The sequence below is a fragment of the Bubalus kerabau genome, chromosome 2, assembly GCF_029407905.1.
Source record: "Bubalus kerabau isolate K-KA32 ecotype Philippines breed swamp buffalo chromosome 2, PCC_UOA_SB_1v2, whole genome shotgun sequence".
NCBI lineage: Eukaryota > Metazoa > Chordata > Mammalia > Artiodactyla > Bovidae > Bubalus > Bubalus kerabau.
The window spans coordinates 185,860,880-185,885,071 of NC_073625.1; the positions used below are offsets into that span (position 1 = coordinate 185,860,880).

General features: G+C 38.5%; 1 protein-coding gene across 3 annotated transcripts in view; it reads left to right on the plus strand.

The window, feature by feature from the left end:
- The window catches only part of SH3BGR (SH3 domain binding glutamate rich protein), a 77,614-nt gene that overhangs the window by 24,216 nt on the left and 29,206 nt on the right, over positions 1-24,192 (plus strand). For all 3 annotated transcript variants that reach the window (XM_055569718.1, XM_055569716.1, XM_055569715.1), the window contains 2 exons: positions 20,429-20,503; positions 21,405-21,497. In XM_055569718.1, coding sequence (XP_055425693.1) covers positions 20,429-20,503; positions 21,405-21,497 — 168 coding nt within the window. The remainder of the gene's footprint in view (positions 1-20,428; positions 20,504-21,404; positions 21,498-24,192) is intronic.

A 24,192-nucleotide genomic window follows, 5' to 3' on the forward strand; every position in this document is an offset into this window, starting at 1 on the left:
ACAGGGCTTCCTTACATATCCAGAAAATAAAACATTAAAAAAAATCAACAATATTCCAAACAAAAACTACAGTCATACCTCATTGATTCATTCTGTTCTATGTAATTAGCTCTTAATTCCACTGGATCTGAGTTTAGAAGTCTCAGGAATCCATCTACATCTCAACTAGAATTTTGGAAATTCTGACTGAGTCCAGTCATATGGTCTCTAACTGATGCTATCAGAAGCCTATACTCCACAGCACTCGACGTATAATCCTTTTCTGTGGCACTCTGAGCAGTCATTCTACATAGTAGATTAAGCACGATGGCTTGTAGCTGATTACAAAGGCTTTCAGGGAAGCTAAGAAAAATATCTGTGTGTGACAAAAGACTTAAAATGACTGTGGTTAATTTATTACTGTTAATTTTCAAATTTGAAAGACTTGATGAGAATTATGATAAGAATAGTGCACCTGGCAGGAAATTTTGTTATACATGCTAACAAAGAGCTAGCAGAAAAAGAAAATAAGAAAACAATTCCATTGCAATTGCAGCAAAAAGTAAAATACCTAAGAATACATTTGACCAAAGGGGTGAAATACCTATGCACCGAGAACAGTAAGACATTGTTGGAAGAAACTGAATAAGATACAAATAAATGGAAAGATATTCTGTGTTCATGGATTGGAAGAATTAATGTGGAATCTATAAATTTTTTGACCAAATTTAGGAAGTTTTTAGCCATTATCAGTTCAGTTCAGTTTAGTTGCTCAGTCGTGTCCAACTCTTTGCGACCCCATGAATTGCAGCACTCCAGGCCTCCCTGTCCATCACCAACTCCTGGAGTTCACTCAAACTCACATGCATCGAGTCGGTGATGCCATCCAGCCATCTCATCCTCTGTTGTCCCCTTCTCCTCCTGCCCCGAATCCCTCCCAGCATCAGGGTCTTTTCCAATGAGTAAACTCTTCGCATGAGGTGGCCAAAGTACTGGAGTTTCAGCTTTAGCATCATTCCTTCCAAAGAACACCCAGGATTGATCTCCTTTAGAATGGACTAGTTGGATCTCCTTGCAGTCCAAGGGACTCTCAAGAGTCTTCTCCAACACCACAGTTCAAAAGCATCAATTCTTCGGTGCTCAGCCTTCTTCACAGTCTAACTCTCACATCCATAGTTTCAAATATTATTTCTGCCCCATTTTTTCTTATCTCCCCTTCTGACAGTCTAACTCCATATATGTTAAGTCTTTTGTCATTATCCTATACTTCCCTGAAGCTTTTTTTTAAACCTGTTTCTCTCTAGTCTTCAAGGTGTATAATTTCTTTTTGTCTATCTTTAAGTTTACTTACTTTTTCCTATGTCATCTTTATTTTGCATTCAGTCTAGTGGCACTTAAATTTCAGATATTGTACTTTTTTTTACATTCTAGAATGTCCCATTTGTTTGCTGTTTACAGTTTTTATTTCTCTGCTGATATTTCCAATTGTTTCATCATTGTAGGAATATTTTCCTTTACATCTTTGAGTATAGTCTTAATAGTTGCTTTTAAAATTCCTTGTCTGCTAATTCTGACATCTGGCTTCTTTCTGGATTCAGTCTCTGTTCTTTTTTCTTTTTGGGGATGGGTCACATTTTCCTTGTTCTTTATACTTCAAGGGTTTTGGATACTTCGACATAGTGAATATTGTGTTGTGCATACTGTATTTTGTTACATTCCTCTGAAAAATGTTGATTGTTTTTGGCTTTAATAGGGCATTTGCTTTGTTGTACTCAGACTGCAAACACTAAGTTTCTAGTAGCAGCTTAAATTTGAATTATTTTTTCTTTAGTTGAAACCAATCATATGCACACATTGTTCTGGGCTCAGTTGAAGATATTGGCAGAGTTTATAAACAGAATTTGGGGCTCTCTCCATTTGCCTCTCTCCTGTCCAAGATTATGTCTTGATTTTCCAGGGGCTGTGGTTGCCCCAAATTCAGGTTTTTTGATTTTTCAGACAAGAAAAAAAAAAAAAAAAAAAAAAAAAAAAACCTGTGAATTTGCTGTTGTGGTTTTATGTTTCTCACAAGATTTGCTTACTTTCAGGTTCAAGCCCGGAGAATGGCAACTTACTCGGTGCTATTCCTACTTTCTTAAAAAAATATTTTTTAAAAAATTACTGCTCAGTAGTGTTAACTATATGTACATTGCTGCCGGGAGCCGGCATATTGCATATTGAGTGAGGATCTGTAATAGCTCAACTGGAATTCTATCACTGCCTGGAGCCAGCGTGAGGCACTCCGCCCATGACAAAGGTCATGAGGAAGGAGGCTCGGCATACGCAAAGGCGGGATCGAGCCTCAGGAGTCCCCCTGGAAATTCTCGAGCATCTACCCCCAAAACCAGAGTCTGCCTACTTTCTGCTTTGTGCTTTCACCTACACCTCTGACTTTACGGGGGGCTGTCTCCCACTACCTCTCTCTGAAAAAAGAGTTAGCTTACAGCTCCAGTTAATAATCCCTGGGCGTGACAAGAGTGTTTTAACCTACAAACTCCTCTGAAGGTTCTCTAGCCTGCCTGACAGGCTTGTCCGGCCACATGTGATTGCTCACAGCCTCCCAACCATGAGAGGCACAAGATGCTTTAAACCTTCTAAAAACAGGTTCTTTAGAAAAGTTAGAAAATTATTAGTATAAGTGTAATGGGCTGATTAGAAATCGTATTGGTGAAGGGTTTTTCATTTGTTGAGCCAGTGTTTACTGCTAAGTCTCCACATCCCCTGCCCTTATACACATTAATGAATATATAGAAGACATAAGTATTAACCTTTGATATTAATCACGTTAGACCTTAGGCTAAGTAAATTCTTTCCTTAACTAAAACCCACTACACCCTCACCCTATAGGAATGTAACTTTATTTGGGTGGCGTCTGTTTTAAGAATAATCACCCCTGGAGAAATAAGTATCCTGGTTGACTGACCGCTGTCACAAGGAGAGGGTCGTAAATTGTCAGCAGGCCCCCTGGCCAGAAGATGATGTAACACCCCTAAGACCTCTGTATACATTTGTATGAAGCACCTGACTTTGATAAAAGTCAGGACTGCTGACCCCGCGTGACTTTTGCATAACACCTCAGTGTATAAAAGTAGACCATGGAAAATAAAGAATTGGGATCAGTTCCTCGAAAGACTGGTCTCCCCATGTCTCTCTCTCTCTCTCACTCTGGTTGAGTCTCCATCTGGAGCGCGGAACCCACCATGCTTACTAATTATGTCTGGGCTTCTAAGATCCGACCGGGGAGGCCTCAGTGTCTCCTCTCCTTCGGGAGAACGGAAGGACGCCTGCGGCCTACGTAAGTGGTGCAAGCTTCTTGTCTTGAAGTTTTATTGGTCCCCCGCGTAAACCAAGCTACTCAGCCTCTTTTCTCCACTGAATTTTCCTACTGAGCTATCCTCATCTTATTATTCTTTATATCCTTAATTAACGTTTAATTAAGCAGTTGTTCCCCGACCCTCGCCTAGCCGTCTCTCCTTCGAATACCCTGGATCAGCTGGGGCTGGACCCCGGCACATTGCAGTGTAAAAGATCTCCAGGACTTTTCATTTTGTAAGACTGAAAGCCTTATATTCATAATACTCCCCATTTCTCCTTATTCTCAGTCCCTAGTAACCACCATTTTTCTTTTTGTTTCTATGAATTTTTCCATTTTAGACTCCTCATATGAGTGAAATCAAATGGTAGTTGTCTTTTTGTGACAGGTTTGTGTCAGGATTTCCTTCTTTTTTTTTTTAAGGCTGAATAACATTCCATTATATATTCCATTCACCCACTGATGGTATTTGGATTGTCTCCAGTTCTTAGCTTTTGTTAATAATGTGGCTGTGAGCATGAGGGTACAAATCATTCTCATCTTTCAAGTGTCAACTTCCTCTTGAATCATCTAGCTTTTTATTTTTCCTTTAACTTATGTCTTATAGAAAATTTATTTTTTAAATTTCACCTAGAGTTTATAATCATTGTCTGTTTGAGTGTCTGTAGAAGATTACTTTCCTATAACAGAATTAGAGTTGCCAGTGAAATTAGATTTTAGTGAAGATTGAGATATGTTATTTATAACAATAGAACAATAATTCAAAGAAAACTTGAAATGAAGGGCATAAACAAAAAGAAAGCTGGAATATTGGCTGTCAGAGGAATTAAAGACCAAAAGTGATAATGAAGTAAAAGAGGTATTATATAAAGAAAAATGGTAAAAATATATGAAGAAAATATAGTAGTCATGGATCTTTGTGGATCATAGTACATGGCAGTCAAATACATAAACCAGAAACCCCTAGAGAAAACTTGTTAAAAACATACTTTTCAATACATACATTGCATTTCTTACATATTGGGTACTCTTTTAAGCATACAAACAAATGTAATTAGCAAAATTAATTTTTAAAAATCTTAAAATTAAAAAAAATTTCTTCCAGTTTTATTGGGATATAATTGACATACAGCGCTATAATTTAATGCATACAGCATAATCATTTACATGCATCATGAAATGAACCACAGTAAGTTTAGTGAGCGACTGATCTGATCTGATTATTTTGTATAGATACCAAATTGAAGAACTAGAAAAGAAATTGTTTTCCTTGTGTGAGAATTCTTAGGATTTACTCTTTTAACATTTTTCATATATAACATACAGCTATGTTAATTATATTATCATGTTGTATAGTACATCTATAGTTCTTATTTATTTTGTCATTGGAAATTTGTACGTTTTGTCCATCATCATCCGGTTCACTTCTCCCCACCCCCTGCCTCTGGTAAATACATTTTTTCCCCTATGAGTTTGTTTATTTGTTTTTGAAATATAATTAACCAACAACACTACATTAGTTCCCATTGTACAAAATAGTGATTCATTATTTCAGGACGTTTCAAAATGATCACCATAATAAATCAAGTTACCATACAAAGATATTACATAATTGTTGACTGTATTCCCTATATTGTATGTTTCATAACAGTGATTCATTAATTTTGTAACTTAAAGTTTGTATGTCTTAATCTCCCTCAGTTATTTATTTCCTCCCTCCATCCTTCTCCACTCTGGCAACCACTATGTATTTATGACTCTGCTTCTGTTTGGTTATGTTTGTTCATTTGTTTTGCTTTTTAGATTCCATATATGAATGGTATCATACAGTACTTGTCTTTTTCTGTCTGACTTATTTCAGTTAGCATAATACCCTCTAGGTCCATCCATGCACTTGCAAATTCCATTCTTTTATATGTGTGTGTTGTGTGTTAGTTGCTCAGTCATGTCCAACTCTTTGCGACCCCATGGACTATAGCCCACTGGGCTTCTGTGTTCATGGGATTCTCCAGGCAAGTATACATAGGAGTGGATCACCATTCCCTTCTCCAGAGGATCTTCCCGACCCAGGGATCAAACCTGGTCTCCTGCATAGAAGACAAATTCTTTACCATTTGGGCTACAGGGAAGTCCTAATTATTATTATTATTTTTTTAATTTTATTTTATTTTGTCCTAATTATTTTTATATAATGGTGCAGTATTCACATATATATGGAATATATATATATATAATATCTTCTTTATTTACTCACCTATTTAAGAACACTTAGGTTGCTTTGATATTTTGGCTATTGTAAATAATGCTGCAATGAACATTGAAGTGCATATATTTTTTTCAGATTAGTGTTTTCATGTTCTTCAGATAAATACTCAGGAGTACCACTGATGGATAGTATGGCAGTTCTATCTTTAATTTTTTGAGGACTGTCCATACTTTCTTCCCTAGTAGCTGTAACAATTTGCATTTTTATCAATGGTGCATTAGGGTTCTCTTTTCTCCATATTCTCACCAATACTTGTTATATGTTGTCTTTTTTTTTTTTTAACTTTAGAATATTGTGGTGTTTTTTTGCCATACATTCACATGAATCAGCCATGGGTGTACATGTGTTCCCAATCCTGAACCTCCCTCCCAACTCCCTCCCCATCCCATTCCTCAGGGTTGTCCCAGTGCATCAGCCCTGAGCACTCTGTTTCATGCATCAAACCTGGACTGGCACCTATTGCACGTATGATAATATACATGTTTCAATATTATTCTCTCAAATCATCCCACCCTCACCTTCTCCCACAGAGTCCAAAAGTGTTCTTTATATGTGTCTCTTTTGCTGTCTCACATATATGGTCATTGTTGCCATCTTTCTAAATTCCATCTATATGTGTTAATATACTGTATTGGTGTTTTTCTTTCTGACTTACTTCACTCTGTATAATAGGCTCCAGTTTCATCCACCTCATTAGAACTGATTCAAATGCATTCTTTTTAATAGCTGAGTAATATTCCGTTGTGTATATGTATATACACAATGTATATGTATATGTATATGTATAAGCTTTCTTATCCATTTGTCTGCTGATGGACATCTAGGTTGCTTCCATGTCCTAGCTATTGTAAACAGTGCTGCGATGAACATTGGGGTACACATGTCTGTTTCAATTCTGGTTTCCTCAGTGTGTATGCCCAGCAGTGGGATTGCTGGGTCGTATGGTAGTTCTATTTCCAGTTTTTGAAGGAATTTTCACACTGTTCTCCATAATGGCTGTACTAATTTGCATTCCCACCAACAGTGTTAGAGGGTTCCTTTTTCTCTGCACCCTCTCCAGCATTTATTTTTGTAGACTTTTTGATAGCAGCCATTCTGACCAGTGTGAGATGGTACCTCATTGTGGTTTTGATTTGCATTTCTCTGATAATGAGTGATGTTGAGCATCTTTTCATGTGTTTGTTAGCCATCTGTATGTCTTCTTGGAGAAATGTCTGTTTAGTTGTTTGGCCCAGTTTTTGATTGGGTCGTTTATTTTTCTGGAATTGAGCTGCAGGAACTGCTTGTATGTTTTTGAGATTAATTCTTTGTCAGTTGCTTCATTTGCTATTATTTTCTCCCATTCTGAAGGTTGTCTTCTCACCTTGCTTATAGTTTCCTTCGTTGTGCAAAAACTTTTAAGCTTAATTAGGTCTTATTTGCTTATTTTTGCTTTTACTTCCAATATTCTGGGAGGTAGGTCATAGAGGATCCTGCTATGATTTATGTCAGAGTGTTTTACCTATGTTTTCCTCTAAGAGTTTTATAGTTTCTGGTCTTACATTTAGATCTTTAATCCATTTTGAGTTTATTTTTGTGTATGGTGTTATAAAGTGTTCTAGTTTCATTCTTTTACAAGTGGTTGACCAGTTTTCCTAGCAGCACTTGTTAAAGAGATTGTCTTTTCTCCATTGTATATTCTTGCCTCCTTTGTCAAAGATAAGGTGTCCATAGGTGCATGGATTTATCTCTGGGCTTTCTATTTTGTTCCATTGATCTATATTTCTGTCTTTGTGCCAGTACCATACTGTCCTGATGACTGTAGATTTGTAATATTGTCTGAAGTCAGGCAGGTTGATTCCTCCAGTTCCATTCTTCTTTCTCAAGATTGTTTTGGTTATTTGAGGTTTTTTTGTATTTCCATAGAAATTGTGAAATTATTTGTTCTAGTTCTGTGAAAAATACCACTGGTAGCTTGATAAGGATTGCATTGAATCTGTAGATTGCTTTGGGTAGTATACTCATTTTCACTATATTGATTCTTCCAATCCATGAACATGGTGTATTTCTCCATCTATTTGTGTCCTCTTTGATTTCTTTCATCAGTTTTTATATTTTTCTATATATAGGTCTTTTATTTCTTTAGGTAGATTTATTCCTAAGTATTTTATTCTTTTCATTGCAACGGTGAATGGAATTGTTTCCTTAATTTCTCTTTCTGTTTATTCATTGTTAATGTATAAGAATGCAAGGGATTTCTGTGTGTTAATTTTATATCCTGCAACTTTACTATATTCATTGATTAGCTCTAGTAATTTTCTGGTGGAGTCTTTAGGGTTTTCTATGTAGAGGATCATGTCATCTGCAAACAGTGAGAGTTTTACTTCTTTTCCAATCTGGATTCCTTTTATTCTTTTTCTTCTCTGATTGCTGTGGTTAAAACTTCCAAAACTATGTTGAATAGTAGTGGTGAGAGTGGGCACCCTTGTCTTGTTCCTGACTTTAGGGGAAATGCTTTCAATTTTTCACCATTTTTTTCACCACTGAGGATAATGTTTGCTATGGGTTTATCATAAATGACTTTTATTATGTTGAGGTATGTTCCTTCTATGTCTGCTTTCTGGAGGGTTTTTTAAAATCATAATTGGATGTGAATTTTGTCAAAGGCTTTCTCTGCATCTATTGAGATAATCATATGTTTTTTATTTTTCAATTTGTTACTGTGGTGTATCACATTGATTGATTTGCAAATATTGAAGAATCCATACATCCCTGGAATAAAGCCCACCTGGTCATGATGTATGATTTTTTTAAATATGTTGTTGGATTCTGTTTGCTAGAATTTTGTTAAGGATTTTTGCATCTATGTTCATCAGTGATTATAGCCTGTACTTTTCTTTTTTTGTGTGTGGCATCTTTGTCTGGTTTTGGTGTTAGGGTGGTGGTGGCCTCATAGAATGAATTTGGAAGTTTACCTTCCTCTGCAGTTTTCTGGAAGAGTTTGAGTAGGATAGGTGTTAGCTCTTCTCTAAATTTTTGGTAGAATTCAGCTGTGAAGCCATCTGGTCCTGGGTTTTTGTTTGTTGGAAGATTTCTGATTACAGTTTCAATTTCTGTGCTTGTGATGCGTCTGTTAAAATTTTCTACTTTTTCCTGGTTCAGTTTTGGAAAGTTATACTTTTCTAAGAATTTTTCCATTTCTTCCAAGTTGTCCATTTTATTGGCATATAGCTGCTGATAGTAGTTTCTTATGATCCTTTGTATTTCTGTGTTGTCTGTTGTGATTTCTACACTTTCACTTCTAATTTTGTTGATTTGATTTTTCTCCCTTTTTTTCTTGATGAGTCTAGCTAATGGTTTTTCTATTTATCTTCTCAAAGAACTAGCTTTTAGCTTTGTTTATTTTTGCTATGGTCTCCTTTGTTTCTTTTTCATTTATTTCTACCCCAATTTTTATGATTTCTTTCCTTCTACTAACCTTGGGGTTCTTCATTTCTTCTTTTTCTAGTTGCTTTAGGTGTAGAGTTAGGTTATTTATTTGATTTTTCTCCTGTTTCTTGAGGTAAGCTTGTATTGCTATGAACCTTCTCCTTAGCACTGCTTTTACTGAATCCCATAGGTTTTGGATTGTTGTGTTTTTGTTTTCATTCATTTCTACGCATATTTTGATTTCTTCTGTGATTTGTTGGTTATTCAGAAACGTGTTTTTTAGACTCCATATGTTTGTATTCGGAGAAGGCAATGGCACCCCACTCCAGTACTCTTGCCTGGAAAATCCCATGGATGGAGGAGCCTGGTGGGCTGCAGTCCATGGGGTTGCTAAGAGTCGGACACGACTGAGCGACTTCACTTTCACTTTTCACTTTCCTGCATTGGAGAAGGAAATGGCAACCCACTCCAGTGTTCTTGCCTGGAGAATCCCAGGGACAGGGGAGCCTGGTGGGCTGCTGTCTATGGGGTCACACAGAGTCGGACACGACTGAAGTGACTTAGCAGCAGTAGCAGCATGTTTGAATTTGTAATAGTTTTTTTTTTTTTTTCTTCTGGTAGTTGACATTTAATCTTACCGCATTGTGATCAGAAAAGATTCTTGAGATGATTTCAATTTTTAAAAATTTACCAAGGCTAGATTTATGGCCCAGGATATGATCTATCCTGGAGAAGGTTCTGTGTGCATTTGAGAAAAAGGTGAAATTCATTGTTTTGGGGTGAAATATCCTAGAGATATCAATTAGATTTAACTGGTCCATTGTATCATTTAAAGTTTGTGTTTCATTGCTAGTTTTCTGTTTAGTTGATCTATCCATGGGTGTGAGGGCGGGTATTAAAGTCTCCCACTATTATTGTGTTACTGTTAATTTCCCCTTTCATACTTGTTAGCATTTGCCTTACATATTGCATATGTTGGGTGCATATATATTTATAATTGTTATATCTTCTTCTTGGATTGACCCTTTGATCATTATGTAGTGTCCTTCTTTGTCTCTTTTCATGGCCTTTATTTCAAAGTCTATTTTTATCTGAAATGAGTATTGCCACTCCTGCTTTCTTTTGGTCTCCATTTGCGTGAAATAGCGTTTTCCAGCCCTTCATTTTCAGTCTGTATATGTCCCTTGTTTTGAGATGGGTCTCTTGTAGACAGCATGTATAGTGGTCTTGTTTTTGTATCCATTCAGCCAGTCTTTGTCTTTTGGTTGGGGCATTCAACCTATTTACATTTAAGGTAATTATTGATAAGTATGATCCCATTGCCACTTACTTTGTTGTTTTGGGTTTGAGTTTATAAACCTTTTCTGCGTTTCCTGTCTAGAGAAGATTCTTTAGCATTTGTTGAAGAGCTGATTTGGTGGTGCGGAATTCTCTCAGCTTTTGCTTGTCTGTAAAGCTTTTGATTTCTCCTTCATATTTGAATGAGATCCTTGCTGGGTACAGTAATCTGGGTTGTAGGTTTTTCTCTTTCATCACTTTAAGTATGTCCTGCCATTGCCTTCTGACCTGAAGAGTTTCTATTGAAAGATCAGCTGTTATCCTTATGGGAATCCCCTTGTGTGTTATTTGTTGTTTTTCCCTTGCTGCTTTCAATATTTGTTCTTTGTGTTTGGTCTTCATTAATTTGATTACTATGTGTCTTGGGGTGTTTTGCCTTGGGTTTATCCTGTTTGAATGCTTCCCTGGTGGCTCAGAGGGCAAAGTGTCTGCCTGCAATGCAGGAGACACAGGTTCAATCCCTGGGTTGGGAAGATCCCCTGGTGAAGGAAATGGCAACCTACTCTGGTACTCTTGCCTGGAAAATCTCATGGATGGAGAAGCCTGGTAGGCTACAGTCCAGGGAGTCGCAAAGAGTCAGACATGACTGATCAACTTCACTTTCACTTTATCCTGTTTGGGACTCTCTGGGTTTCTTGGACTTGGGTGGCTATCTCCTTCCCCATTTTAGGGAAGTTTTCAACTGTTATCTCCTCAAGTACTTTCTCATGGCCTTTCTTTTTGTCTTCTTCTGGGACTCCTATGATTTGAATGTTGGGGCATTCAACATTGTCCCAGAGATTGTCTGAGGACATTGTTAACATTCTCTGAGGTTGTCCTCATTTATTTTAATTCTTTTTTTCCCTCTCTGCCTTATTTATTTCCACCATTCTATCTTCCACCTCACTTATCCTATCTTCTGCCTCAGTTATTCTACTGTTGGTTCCCTCCAGAGTGCTTTTGATCTCATTTATTGCTTTATTCATTATTGATTAACTCTTTTTTATTTCTTATAGGTCCTTATTAAACTTTTATTGCATCTTCTCAATCCTTGTCTCCAGATTATTTATCTGTAACTCCAGGTTGTTTTCAAGATTTTGGATCATTTTTACTATCATTATTATGAATTCTTTTTCAGGTAGACTCCCTATCTATTCCTCTTTTGTTTGGTTTGGTGGGCATTTATCATGTTCCTTTACCTGCTGAATATTTCTCTGCCTTTTCATCTTGCTTAGATTGCTGTGTTTGGGGTGGACTTTCTGTATGCTGGAAGTTTGTGGTTCCTCTTTATTGCAGAGGTTCCTCACTGTGGGTGGGGTTGGATGAGTGGCTTGTCAAGGTTTCCTGGTTAGGGAAGCTTGTGTCAGTGTTCTGGTAGGTGCAGCTAGATCTCTTCTCTCTGGAGTACAGTGAAGTGTCCAGTAGAGTTTTGAGGTGTCTATGAGTTTGGTGTGACTTTTGGCCTCCTGTATTTTAATGCTCAGGGTGTGTTCCTGCATTGTTGGAGAATTAGCTTGGTATATCTTGCTCTGAAACTTGTTGGCTCTTGTGTGGAGCTTGGTTTAAGTGTAGGTATGGAGGCTTTTGGATGAGCTGCTGTCGATTAAGTTCCCTGGAGTCAAAAGTTTGCTGGTGTTCTCAAGTTTTGGGTTTAAGCCTTCTGCCTCTGGCTTTCAATCTTATTCTTACAGTAGCTTCAAGACTTCTCCATCCATACGGCACTGATGATAAAACATCTAGGTTAATGGTGAAAAGATTCTACACAGTGAAGGACATCCAGAGAGGTTCACAGGGTTACATGGAGAAGAGAAAAGTGGGGGTGGAGATAGAGGTGACCAGGAGGAGAGGAGGGGCAGTCAAAAGGAGAGAGACTAGTCTAGCCAGTAATCAGTTCCCTAAGTGTTCTCCACAGCCCAGAATCCCCAAAGAGATTCACAGAGTTAAGTAGAGAAGAGTAAGGGGAGAGAGGAGATAGAGGTGACCTGGGGGAGAAAAAGGAGAGTCAAAAGGGGAGAGAGAAATCAAGCCAGTAATCACACTCCTAAGTAAGAATGGGTACTGAATATTGGATTCTTAAAGGTACAAAATTGATAACAAATACCAAAAAGCACAGGTTAAAAATCTAGAGTAGAGGTTACACTCTCAAAAATACAATATTAAAAAAAAACAAAATCATAAAAATTATAAAAAATATAGATGTGAAATTTGCTTTAAAAACAGGGTATTTTCTTTGCAAGGTAATAGTAGGTTTTTAAAATGAAAATTAAAGGAGTAATAAAGAACTTAAAAATAAAAAATGTTAAAAATATTAAAAAATGATAATAGTAAAATATATCTAGGAATTTCTCTGGAGCTGTTGAGGGCAGTGTGGGGTCAGTTCAGTTTCAGATAGTTCCTTGTTCCAGCTTATACTTCTTCTCAAGGTCTATAGGCCCCTTCCAATGTAGCCAATGCTAACGACAGGGTTTTAATCTATTGTACCTGTCACTTCCAAAGCAGTTCCCTCTTCTTTGTTTATTTTGACTTCCTCTGTTTGCAAGTCTCTTCAGTGTCTAATTTCCACTCTGACACAAGGGGGCGAAGGTGGTTATTTATTTAGGCCCACTTGTTCAGTTGTGCTGTGAGGAGGGAGGAACACTGCAAACAAATATCACTGGTATATGTGGGGAGTGCTTGCAGTGTCTGGGCCACATTGGGTTTGCCCCCGTTCACTGCGTGTGTGCTTTCCCAGTCTATACTGCTCAGGCTCCAGGTTGCTCTGCAGGGGAACTGTGTAAAGCCAGCCCTGGGTTGTTTGCACTTCCCAGGTCTAAGCTGCTCAGGTTCAGGTTCTCGGGTACTCCACAAAGGCACAGACTCAGCTGGGCCTGTGTTTTGTGCCCTTCCCAGGTCCGAGCAGCTCAGGTGACCAGGTGCTTGGCAAGCACACTCTCCACAGGTGGGTGGTGCATCATATCACTTCCTTAGTCCGAGCCACTCAGTTTTCTGGGTGCACCACAAGAGCGCCATCTCAGGTGTGCTGTGTGTCTCTTCTGGGGAGCTGATCTCTTACCATGACCCTCCTGGTGGATGTCAACCATCCAGGATCCCAGGAAGTCTTGGTTAGCAACTGGGAGCCTGCTCACAGTTTCGTGGAGGATGCCATCTCTGGGGCTGAGATTGCCTCTCGCCTTCTGGCTCTGGCTGTTGCCCACCTGCCTCTCTGCCTCCAGTGGGTGGAGGGGCCAGTCCACAGCCAGCTAGCTCTCCTCTGGTATTTGCTCAATCCTTTGTTCTGTGAGTGGGCCAGGTTGTGCCTTAGAGCTTTTTGAGGGGAAGTTCTCTGTCTCTCTCTCTTTTCTCTCTCTCTGACTATCCCACAGTTTGGGTTGCTATCTTATGTTAGCTCCCTCAGATTGTCTTCAGGGCATTCAGGCCCAGTCTTTGCCCTAAACATGTAGCCCGGGCCTCCCTGTTCAGCCCCCATTCGCTGCTGGCAGACGGGAGCATCTGGGCTGCTACTCCGCTGGGAGTTGTGGTTAGGTGCATAATCTGTTTTTTTTTTTCCCCCTCCGAGTTATGTTGCCCTGTGAGATTCCAAAACTCTCCACAGACCCGCTAGTGAGAGGGTTTCCTGGTGTTTGAAAACTTCTCCTCTCTCAGGGCTCCCTCCTGGATGGGTCTCTGTCCCTAACTCTTTGGTCTCTTTTTACCTTTTATGTTTTGTTCTATCTCCTTTTGAAGAGAATGGGCTGTCTTTCTGGGTGCCTGGTGTCCTCTGCCAGGGTTCAGAAGTTGTTTTGTGGAATTTGTTCAGCATTCAAATGATCTTTTGATGAATTTGTGGGAGAGAAAGTGGTCTCCCCGTCCTATTCTTCACCATTTTGGACCGCCCTCTATGCTGTCTTTTTGATAATGGCCATTCTGACAGGTATGAGGTGATATCTCATTGTGTTTTGATTTTCATTTCCCTGATGATTAGTGATGTTGAGCATCTTTCATGTGCCTGTTAGCCGTCTGTATATCTTCTTTGGCAAAGTGTCTATTTAGGTCTTCTGACCATTAAAATTTTTGTGTGTGTTGAGTTATATGAGTTCTTTGTATATTTTGGATATTAATCCCTCCTGAAGTGTATTGTATACAAATATCTTCTTCCATTCAGTAGGCAGTCTTTTTGTTTTTGATATTTTCGTTCACTGTGCAAAAGCCTTTTAGTTTGATGTAGTTCAGTTTATTTATTTTTGCTTTTGTTTCTCTTCTCTGTGGAGACATCCAAAAATACATTGCTAAGACTGATGTTAAAGAGTGTACTGCTTATGGCTTTCTTCTAGAAGTTTTATGGTTTCAGGTCTTACATTTAAATGTTTAATCTATTTTGAGTTCATTTTTGTATGTGGTATGAGAAAGTAGTCCACTTTGATTCTTTAGCATGTAGCTGTCCAGTTTCCCCAACTCCATTTATTGAAGACATTGTCTTCTCCTTATTGTATATTCTTGCCTACTTTGTCATAAATTAAATGACCATAAATGTGTGGGTTTATTTCCAGGCTCCCTATTCTGTTCCATCAATCCGTATGTCTGTTTTTGTGCCAATACCATACTGTTTTCATTTTGTAGCTTTGTAGCATAATTTGAAATCAGGGAACATAATACCTCCAGTTTTATCTTTCTTAAGATTATTTTGGTACCTTGGGGTCTTCTGTGACAGCAAACAATTTAATAGAAATGTGTAGACATATGTGTGCAAATACAAGAATAAGAATATATTGGATAGAAATAGAATGTATTTTTCTTGTATACTTATTACACAATTTCTAAATCTATTATAGTCTTGGTCACAAAGGAAACCTTCAAAAACTTCAAAAGGGGATGATTTTATAGGATACATTTTTATTCCAAGTGTAGAATTACCATATGAAAGGGGAATAACATAAAAATTAAGAAATAAATATATTTCAAATAACTCCATATCCAAAGGAAAACAAAACTGATATTACAAATCATAAAATAATAAGCAAAAGATATTATTGCATATACAAATCACAACATATGGCCAAATTTCTATACAGAGGAAAATTGTAGCTTTAAATATTTTGGGGCTTCCCTCATGGCTCAGTGGTAGGGAATCCACGTGCCAAGGCAGGAGATGTGGGTTTGATCCCTGGTCCAGGAAGATCCCCTGGAAAAGGAAATGACAGCCTACTCCAGCATCTTTCCATGGAAATCTCATGGACAGAAGAGCTTTGTGGGCTATGAGTCCAGAGGTTGCAAAAAGCCAGAACAACTTAGCGACTAAACAACAAAAAATAACAGAAAAATAAAAACCTAGTAAAATGAATACTCAACTTTTAAAATTAGGAAAATGGAAAAACAGAATAATTCATATGCAGTGAATGAATAAAAGGGAAAACCAAGATTAATATAAAATAGAAAGTATCTATCTACACAAACGTGTACGTTTATGTGTGTGTATGTATGTATATATATATATATGTACAATTTATATGTCATTTGAATACAAATTGATGGGGAAACAATGGAAACAGTGAGAGACTTTATTTTCTTGGGCTCCCAAATCACTGCAGGTTGTGACTGAAGCCTTGAAATTAAAAGACGCTTGCTCCTTCAGAGAAAAGCTATGACCAACCTAGACAGCATATTAAAAAGCAAAGACATTACTTTGCCGACAAAGATCTGTCGAGTCAAAGCTATGGTTTTTCCCGTAGTCATGTATGGATGTGAGAGCTGGACCATAAAGAAAGTTGAGCATCAACGAATTGATGCTTTTGAACTGTGGTGTTGGAGAAGACTCTTGAGAGCCCCTTGGACTGCAAGGAAATCAAACCAGACAATCCTAATGGAAATTAGTCCTGAATATTCATTGGAAGGACTGATGCTGAAGCTGAAGCTGAAGCTCCAATCCTTTGGCTACCTCATGTGAAGAACTGAGAATCTGGAAAAGACCCTGATGCTGGGAAAAATTGAAGGCAGGAGGAGAAAGGGAGGACAGAGGATGCAATGGTTGGATGTTATCACCAACTCCATGGACATGAGTTTGAGCAAGCTCTGGGAGTTGGTGATGGATAGGGAAGCCTGGCATGCTGCAGTCCATGGTGTCGCAAAGAGTTGGACACAACTGAGTGACTGAACTTGAATACATTTATATGAATTAAAAATATTTATTGTTTTATTATTATTTACTTGGCTGCTTGGAGTCTTAGTTTCATCATACAGGATCTTTTGTTGTGGTGCGTGGACTCTCTAGTTGTGGAGCATGGGCTCTGTGGTACATGGGCTCAGTAGTTGCAGTGCACCCAGGCTTAGTTGCTCCACAGCATATGGGATCTTAGTTCCTCGACCAGGGATCAAACTTGCATTCCCAGCATTGCAAGGCAGATTCTTAACCATTGGACCACCAGGGAGGTCTCCTGTTTATATGTAATTTGGCTGTATATAATTTGAACAGACAAATAAAATAGATAAAATCCCTGATCAGTTGAGGCATTACTTAGAAAACTTTCAGTTATACATAAATCAATTTCTGTTATGAATTTGGATGGGAAAAGTCTAAATAATGTATTAGCAAACTGTATCTAGCAGTGGGTTACAGGTAACTAATTAAAGCAGAATTTTTTCTATTGACATAGTTCATTACATGAACTTATTAATGGAGAAAAACTGTAAGATTCTGTCTGTAAGTACCAAGAAGATATTTGATATAATTAATCACATATTCCTGGTTAAAAATAAACATGGATTAAAATATAAGCAGAAGGAAACTGATTAAATGTGATAAAAACCAGTTGTCAAGAGGAAACTATCATAATGAACCTGAAATACTGAAGCATTTCTATTAAAATCAAGAGACAATAGGCATGCCCATCATCACCATATTATTAAACGTTTTAGAAACTGTGGCTATTGGGCTTCCCTGGTAGCTCAGATGGTAAAGAATCTTCTTGCAATGCAGGGGACCCTGGTTTTAATTCCTGGGTTGGTAAGATCCCCTGGAGAAAGGATAGGCTACTCACTCCAGTATTCTTGGGTTTCACTGGTGGCTCAGATGCTAAAGATTCCACCTGCACTGTGGGATACCTGGGTTTGATCCCTTGATTGGGAAGATCCCCTGGAGAAGGGAACAAATACCCACTCTAATATTCTTGCCTGGAAAATCCCATGGACAGAGGCGCCATGGACGTAATATTAAACATTGTTTTAGAAGCTGTAGTTATTACAATAAAGTAAGAAAATGAAATATCTCATATATATGTAATGTATGATATATAAAAAATATCTTCACTTGTGTATGATGTAAATGTATACTTAGAAATTTCAAGAGACTCCAGTAAAATTCATTAGAATTAATAACATAGAGTTTCTGGGTTAAAGAATGGAAAAATTAGTAGCTTTTACTTGTATCAACTATAATGGATGAGAAGTTAAAATGTAAAAAACAAATCCTGTTCACAATGGTGATAAAAATCTTTAAAATTTTTAGGAGTAAATTTATCTGAAGGACACCAACAAGTACTAAAGTTATGGGGAGATTATGATGCCCTAGGTGAGATGACTTAACAATAAGAAGTGAAAATTTCTAAACTAATAAATACATTTAGTGGTATTTCAAAGAAAAGCCTATTTAAAAATTGTTGATACTGGGAAAAATGCTCTTAAAATGTACTGGAATAATACAGGTCTGAAAAGAGCCAAAAAACTTTGAAAAAGGAGACTTTGTAGCAGCTTGCCTTTCTGAATATTAAAATTCAGGTTAAAACTACAGTGATAAAAGCTATATATTGGCTTGGGAACATATAAATACATCCAAGGGAAAAAATAAATACATCCATGGATATGTTTATATATTTATACATAGACTAGTGTGTTAACAGATCCAAATGTATATATACATAAATGACAAAAATAACATCTTAATTGACAGGACAATGGTGGTATATAAATGTGACAGGCATACTTTGTCATTTATCTGGAAGAAAACAGAGCCCTACTTTATATTATACACAAAATTAGATTTCACACTGATTAAATCACTAGATGTTAATAATTAATATAAAATAACTACATGTCAGAAAATAAAAGTTAGATGTGTGCATGTTAAGTTGCTTCAGTCGTGTCTGACTCTTTGCAACCCCATGGTCTATAGCTTGCCAGGCTCCTCTGTCCATGGGATTCTCCAGGCAAGAATACTGGAGTTAGTTGCCATGCCCTCCTCCAGGGGATCTTCCTGACCCAGGGATCAAATCCCGTCTCTTAGGTGTCCTGTATTTGCAGGCAGGTTCTTTACCACTCTCCTGGAGAAGGAAATGGCAACCCACTCCCGTACTCTTGCTTGGAAAATTCTATGGATGGAGGCACCTAGTAGGCTACAGTCTATGGGGTTGCAAAGAGTTGGACATGACTGAGTGACTTCACTTTCTCTCTCTCTTTACCACTAGTGCCACCTAGGAAGCCCCAAAAGTTAGATAGATTTGTGTATATAAAAGGCTACAAAACAAAAAATTTTTTTTTTTAAAAAGTGATTTATCATGCATTTATTCAGTTTAGTATAGTGTTGTTTGTAGACACACAAACATGTGAACTTTCTGAATAGCCATCAGTTGGGAAATATATGAATAAGTTATTATATTTTTAACATTAAGCAAATGTTAATAGGAATGAGTTACAACCATATGAATTAATCTGGACAAATGCCCATGATATACTAAGCAAAAGAATCAAGTTGTGTGTAGTATGTACCTATTTATTGTTTTGAAAAAACACAAAAATGAAACAAAAATAGCCTATGTATATGTTAACATAGAGTTGAATACATACAAAGATTTTAATATTGAGTATTGTAGGAGCGTGGGATTGGAGGGTGTGTTTATGGCCCAATTTGTTCCCATGAACTTGAAGTGCCTTTGGAATAAAAATCACCAAATCTTTATGCATTATTATATATTTGTTTCTCTCTTTCTGACTTATGTTACTCTGTATGTCAGTCTCTAGGTCCATCCACAACTTGCATGTGGATGTGGAATCTAGGAAAATGGTATAGATAAACCTATTTGCAAAGCAGAACTAGAGACAGATGTAGAGAACAAACACATGGACACCAAAGGAGGAAGGGGAGTGGAATGAATTGGGAGATTGGAATTGACACATATACATGCAGGCTATGTGTAAAACAGACAGCTAATGAGAACCTGGGCTTCCCTGGGGGCTCAGAGGGTAAAGAATCTGCCTGCAAAGCAGGAGACCTGGGTTCAGTCTATAGGTTGGGAAGATCCCCTGGAGAAGGGAATGGCTACCCACTCCAGTATTCTCGCCTGGAGAATTCCATGGACAGAGAATCCTGGCAGCAGGCTACAATGGGAGCATAAAGAGTTGGACATGACTGAGTGACTAACACACACTCACAGATGTGCACAATGAGAACCTACTGTATAGCACAGGGAACTCTGCTCAATGTTATGTGGCAGCCTGGATGGGAGGGGAGTTTGGGAGAGAATGGATACATGTATATGTGTAGCTGAGTCACTCTGCTGTGCACTGGAAACTATCACAACATTGTTAATTGGCTATACTTCAATATAAAATAAAAAGTTAAAAAAATCACCAAATTCTACCCTCACCCCACTTTACTAAGATATAATTGAAATATAACATTGTATGAATTTAAGGAGTGCAACACAATGATTTGATATATGTAGATATGTGAAATAATCACCACAGTAAGTTTATTTAACATCTGTTACCTCACATAGTTACAATTTACTTCTGATGAGGAAAATAAACTAGTACTATAAAAGGCTGGAAACCGCTGGATAGGTCAGGAAATCATAAAGTAGAAGGTATATCCTAGCCCTGCCCCTAACTTGCAGTGTGACAATTTTTGCCTTATTTTCTTGTTTCTTAGGTGTGAGTGGTGGTGACTATCTACTGACTTATGTTGTTTCTTGTTTCTTAGGTGTGAGTGGTGGTGACTATCGACTGACTTAGGTTACAACATCATAGTGAAGATAAAATGAGGGGTGAAGACAAACATAGTATGGAGACTTAAAAGGTGTTGAAATGCAAGCCATTATCCTCAAGAAAACTCTCAAACATTCTTAATTTCTGTGATGCAGGTGACAAAGTCGCCTGAGGAAGCATCTTCCCTTCCTGATGGTGAAGTGGCAGGAGAGGCTCAGAGCACCACAGAGGTAAGAGTTGGGGTCTTGAACTATCTTCCGGGAAACCTGTTTTACGTAGAATGTCTACTGGGTTCTAGTTTTTCCATATCTGTTTGTCTGTCTACCTCTTCCATCCATCCATCCATCCATCTATCCATCCATCCATCCACCCATCTATCCATCCATCCATCCATCCATCTATCACATCTATCTATTTATCCATCCATCCATCACACCTATTTAGCTACCCATCCAACTATCTATCCATCTATCCATCACATCTATCATTTCTCTATGTATCTATCAATCATCCATCATTTATCTCTATCATCTATCTTTTTTAATCTCTAAAATTATAATGCCTCTCTCCACATAAGCAATAGAAAACAAATACTCCCTAAATAGGGAATCCTTTGAAGTTCTCTTCACAAGCCTTAAGTGGATGAATTAACTCCTATTAGAGTCTTAATGGGGCTTCCCTTGTGGCTCAGAGGGTAAAGCGTCTGTCTGCAATGCAGGAGACCTGGGTTCGATCCCTGGGTTGGGAAGATCCCCTGGAGAAGGAAATGGCAGCCCACTCCAGTATTCTTGCCTGGAAAATCCCACGGACAGCAGAGCCTGGTAGGCTACTGTCCATGGGGTCACAAAGAGTTGGACGTGACTGAGTGACTTCACTTCACTTCACTTCAGGGTCTTTATGACTCTACCATGCATGTGAGTTGGGTCTGTTCACTGACACTGATAGATCCAATTAGCAATGTTGAGGGTTGGTGATCCTATACTCTAGGAGTTGAGTGACTAGTAAATAGAGGTCTACCTTTGCTTCAGGTATATACTGTATCTAAATAAGGAAACTGTAGCAGTTATGGCCTGGGGTTGTCTTGGAAGCTTATCCAAGGTTGGTGATACCATGGGTTTCCTTTGTGACCAGGGAACAGAGAAGGCTGAAGAAAGTGGAGAACAGGAGGCACAGAAAGAGGGTGATGAAGATGCAGGCGACCTCGCTGGATCCCAAGAGAAGGATGTGAGTGTTTGCTTTTCTCACTGTAGTTTCACTGGTTTCAGTTCTATTCAATAACCATTTATTGAGCTCTGACCAGATGCTAGGAATCTTTCTAGGCACACAATAGTGAGCTCAAAAGTGAGGAACTGAGGGATTAGCCAGGAGGCAGCAGGTAATTTTCACTTAACATGTTAACTGCTGTGTGTGAGGTAGGTGAGGGCTGAAAGGAAGCCAGAGGAAGGGCCTGAACTCAGGCCTGGAGTGGCAGGCTACACAAGGCTTGTTGTTGTGTTGTTAGGATTAGGTTGGGTTCATGTTCTTTCAGAAACAAGGGACCTTATGCCTTGTTCACAAGTATTGGTGAATTCCTATCATACTTGTTGAAAAAAAAAAAAGAGGCAGGTCAGGTGGTCTGGTATTTCCATCTCTTCCAGAATTTTCCACAGTTTATTGTGGTCCACACAGTCAAAGGCTTTGGCATAGTCAATAAAGCAGAAATAGATGTTTTTCTGGAACTCTCTTGCTTTTTTGATGATCCAGCAGATTTTGGCAATTTGATCTCTGGTTCCTCTGCCTTTTCTAAAACCAGCTTGAGTATCTGGAAGTTCACAGTTCATGTATTGCTGAAGCCTGGCTTGGAGAATTTTGAGCATTACTTTACTAGAATGGGAGATGGGTGCAATTGTGTGGTAGTTTGTGCATTCTTCGGCATTGTCTTTCTTTGCAATTGGAATGAAAACCGACCTTTTCCAGTCCTGTGGCCACTGCTGAGATTTCCAAATTTGCTGGCATATTGAGTGCAGAACTTTCACAGCATCATCTTTTAGGATTTGAAATAGCTCAACTGGAAATCCATCACCTCCACTAGCTTTGTTTGTAGTGATGTTTCCTAAGGCCACAAGTTTATCAACCTCAATTTATCTGCTGCTGCTGCTGCTAAGTCGCTTCAGTCGTGTCCGATGCTGTGTGACCCCAGAGACGGCGGCCCACCAGGCTCCCCCGTCCCTGGGATTCTCCAGGCAAGAACACTGGAGTGGGTTGCCATTTCCTTCTCCCATTTATCTAAATGCTACTAATCTTTTAATAACACATTGTTACTCTAACAAGCAAGTGTGCAATGTTTTATAATTTTAACTAAGGAATGTATCATTAAATATAAAATGAATAAAATATATGGACAAAAAAATGCACATTGTGAGAGTTTTGAATTAAGCTTTATTTGGGCAAAATGAGGACTATAGCTTGGGAGACATCATTTCAGTTAGCTCTGAGAAACCGCTTCAAAGAGGTAAGGGGAAGGTCAGTATATATGGTCTTTGTGAAGGAGGGGTAAATGCAATCACGCTTATATATTCTGCAGAAGGTTTCTGGTAGTCTTGAGAAGCAGTCATCACCATGAAGGATTTTGGTGCTTTTCTAGATATGAGGAGGTGCAAGAATTGGGCTCATAAAATCTAGGCCTGAAAATATCTATCCGAGGACTTGTTCTGCCACTTCCTCCCAGGGCACAGAGGGCTTTGTTCCTGATCTCCACCCTGAACTCCTTTCTGGGAGTGCTGAAGGTCAGCAGCTGCAGTGGCTCACGGTTAATCCTTGTAGAGGTAGATGACATATGATTTGTAGTTGACATACTCCAGCAAGAGGATTTGTGGGAAGCCAACAGGAGCTGAGGATAGAGGGGCTGGGGGGAGGGATTTGAGGCTTCCAATTTGAGGCCAATCAGAGGAACTGCAGAACCCAGCTGATGCAAGGCTACCTCTAAAAGGTTCCAATGCAGGGGCTGCAGAGTAAAGGGCCAAGTGGAGATTGTGGTTCTGGAAGCGCCAAGCTAAGATAATGAGGGGTCAGATGGGCTACTTATTCAAGAAATTCTGAAAATGTGGCTGGGAAGCCAGGCAAAGGAGAGACCCTGGTGCCAAGGGAGCCTGAATGGGCAGGGTAGAAATCAGGAGGATTTCAGTGGGTTTCTGCTTTGGGCCAATTGTAGAAAAGATTATTTACCAAAGCCCAGTGGTTTGCTTTTGTCCCTATTTATTGATTCCAGGAGAGGTGTGAACAGCTCTTGATCGTTGGACCCTTGTTCCCAGCAAAGAGACTGTGACTGGGAAAGGGGCCAAGACTGATGCCTTGCTATGGAAAATGTGAGATGGCATCAGTTTATCTTTATCTCAAGGAATTTAAATTTGGGAGGAACCAGGGCAGTAAATTCCCTTATGTTTCAACACTGCTATTTCAGTGTTGATAATTTAAGACCCTTTGACATTTCTGTTTTGAAGAAAGACCAAATCTTCTTCAGTCTTTGCTTAGAAGTTAGGTGGGGTATCATGGCTGCCTGTATAATTCAGAAATAATCAATTTAACATGAAATGGAGTGACCATTTAATTATCTTGGAGATTATAAAAATCTTTAAAAGCATTTTATAATCTGACTTTGCATGGATTGCCTAAAACTGGTACAGAATTATTGATTTATACATTGAAATTCAGTTTTCTCTTTTTAAGGCAGAGAAACAAAGAAAAGAAACATTACACCCCACACCCTTTCTCTCATGAGACCTAAGAGGAAGACAGCATCTTGAGGCCAGAGCCTGCTGGCTTCAACTTCCCAGCTTCTCAGTTGCTGGGCCGGTTAGTTCAGTGAAGTGATAAGCCATTCAGCCTGGGGATTTTCTTGTTAATATTTTCTAAAATTGTGAGCACTTTGTGAAATAAATTG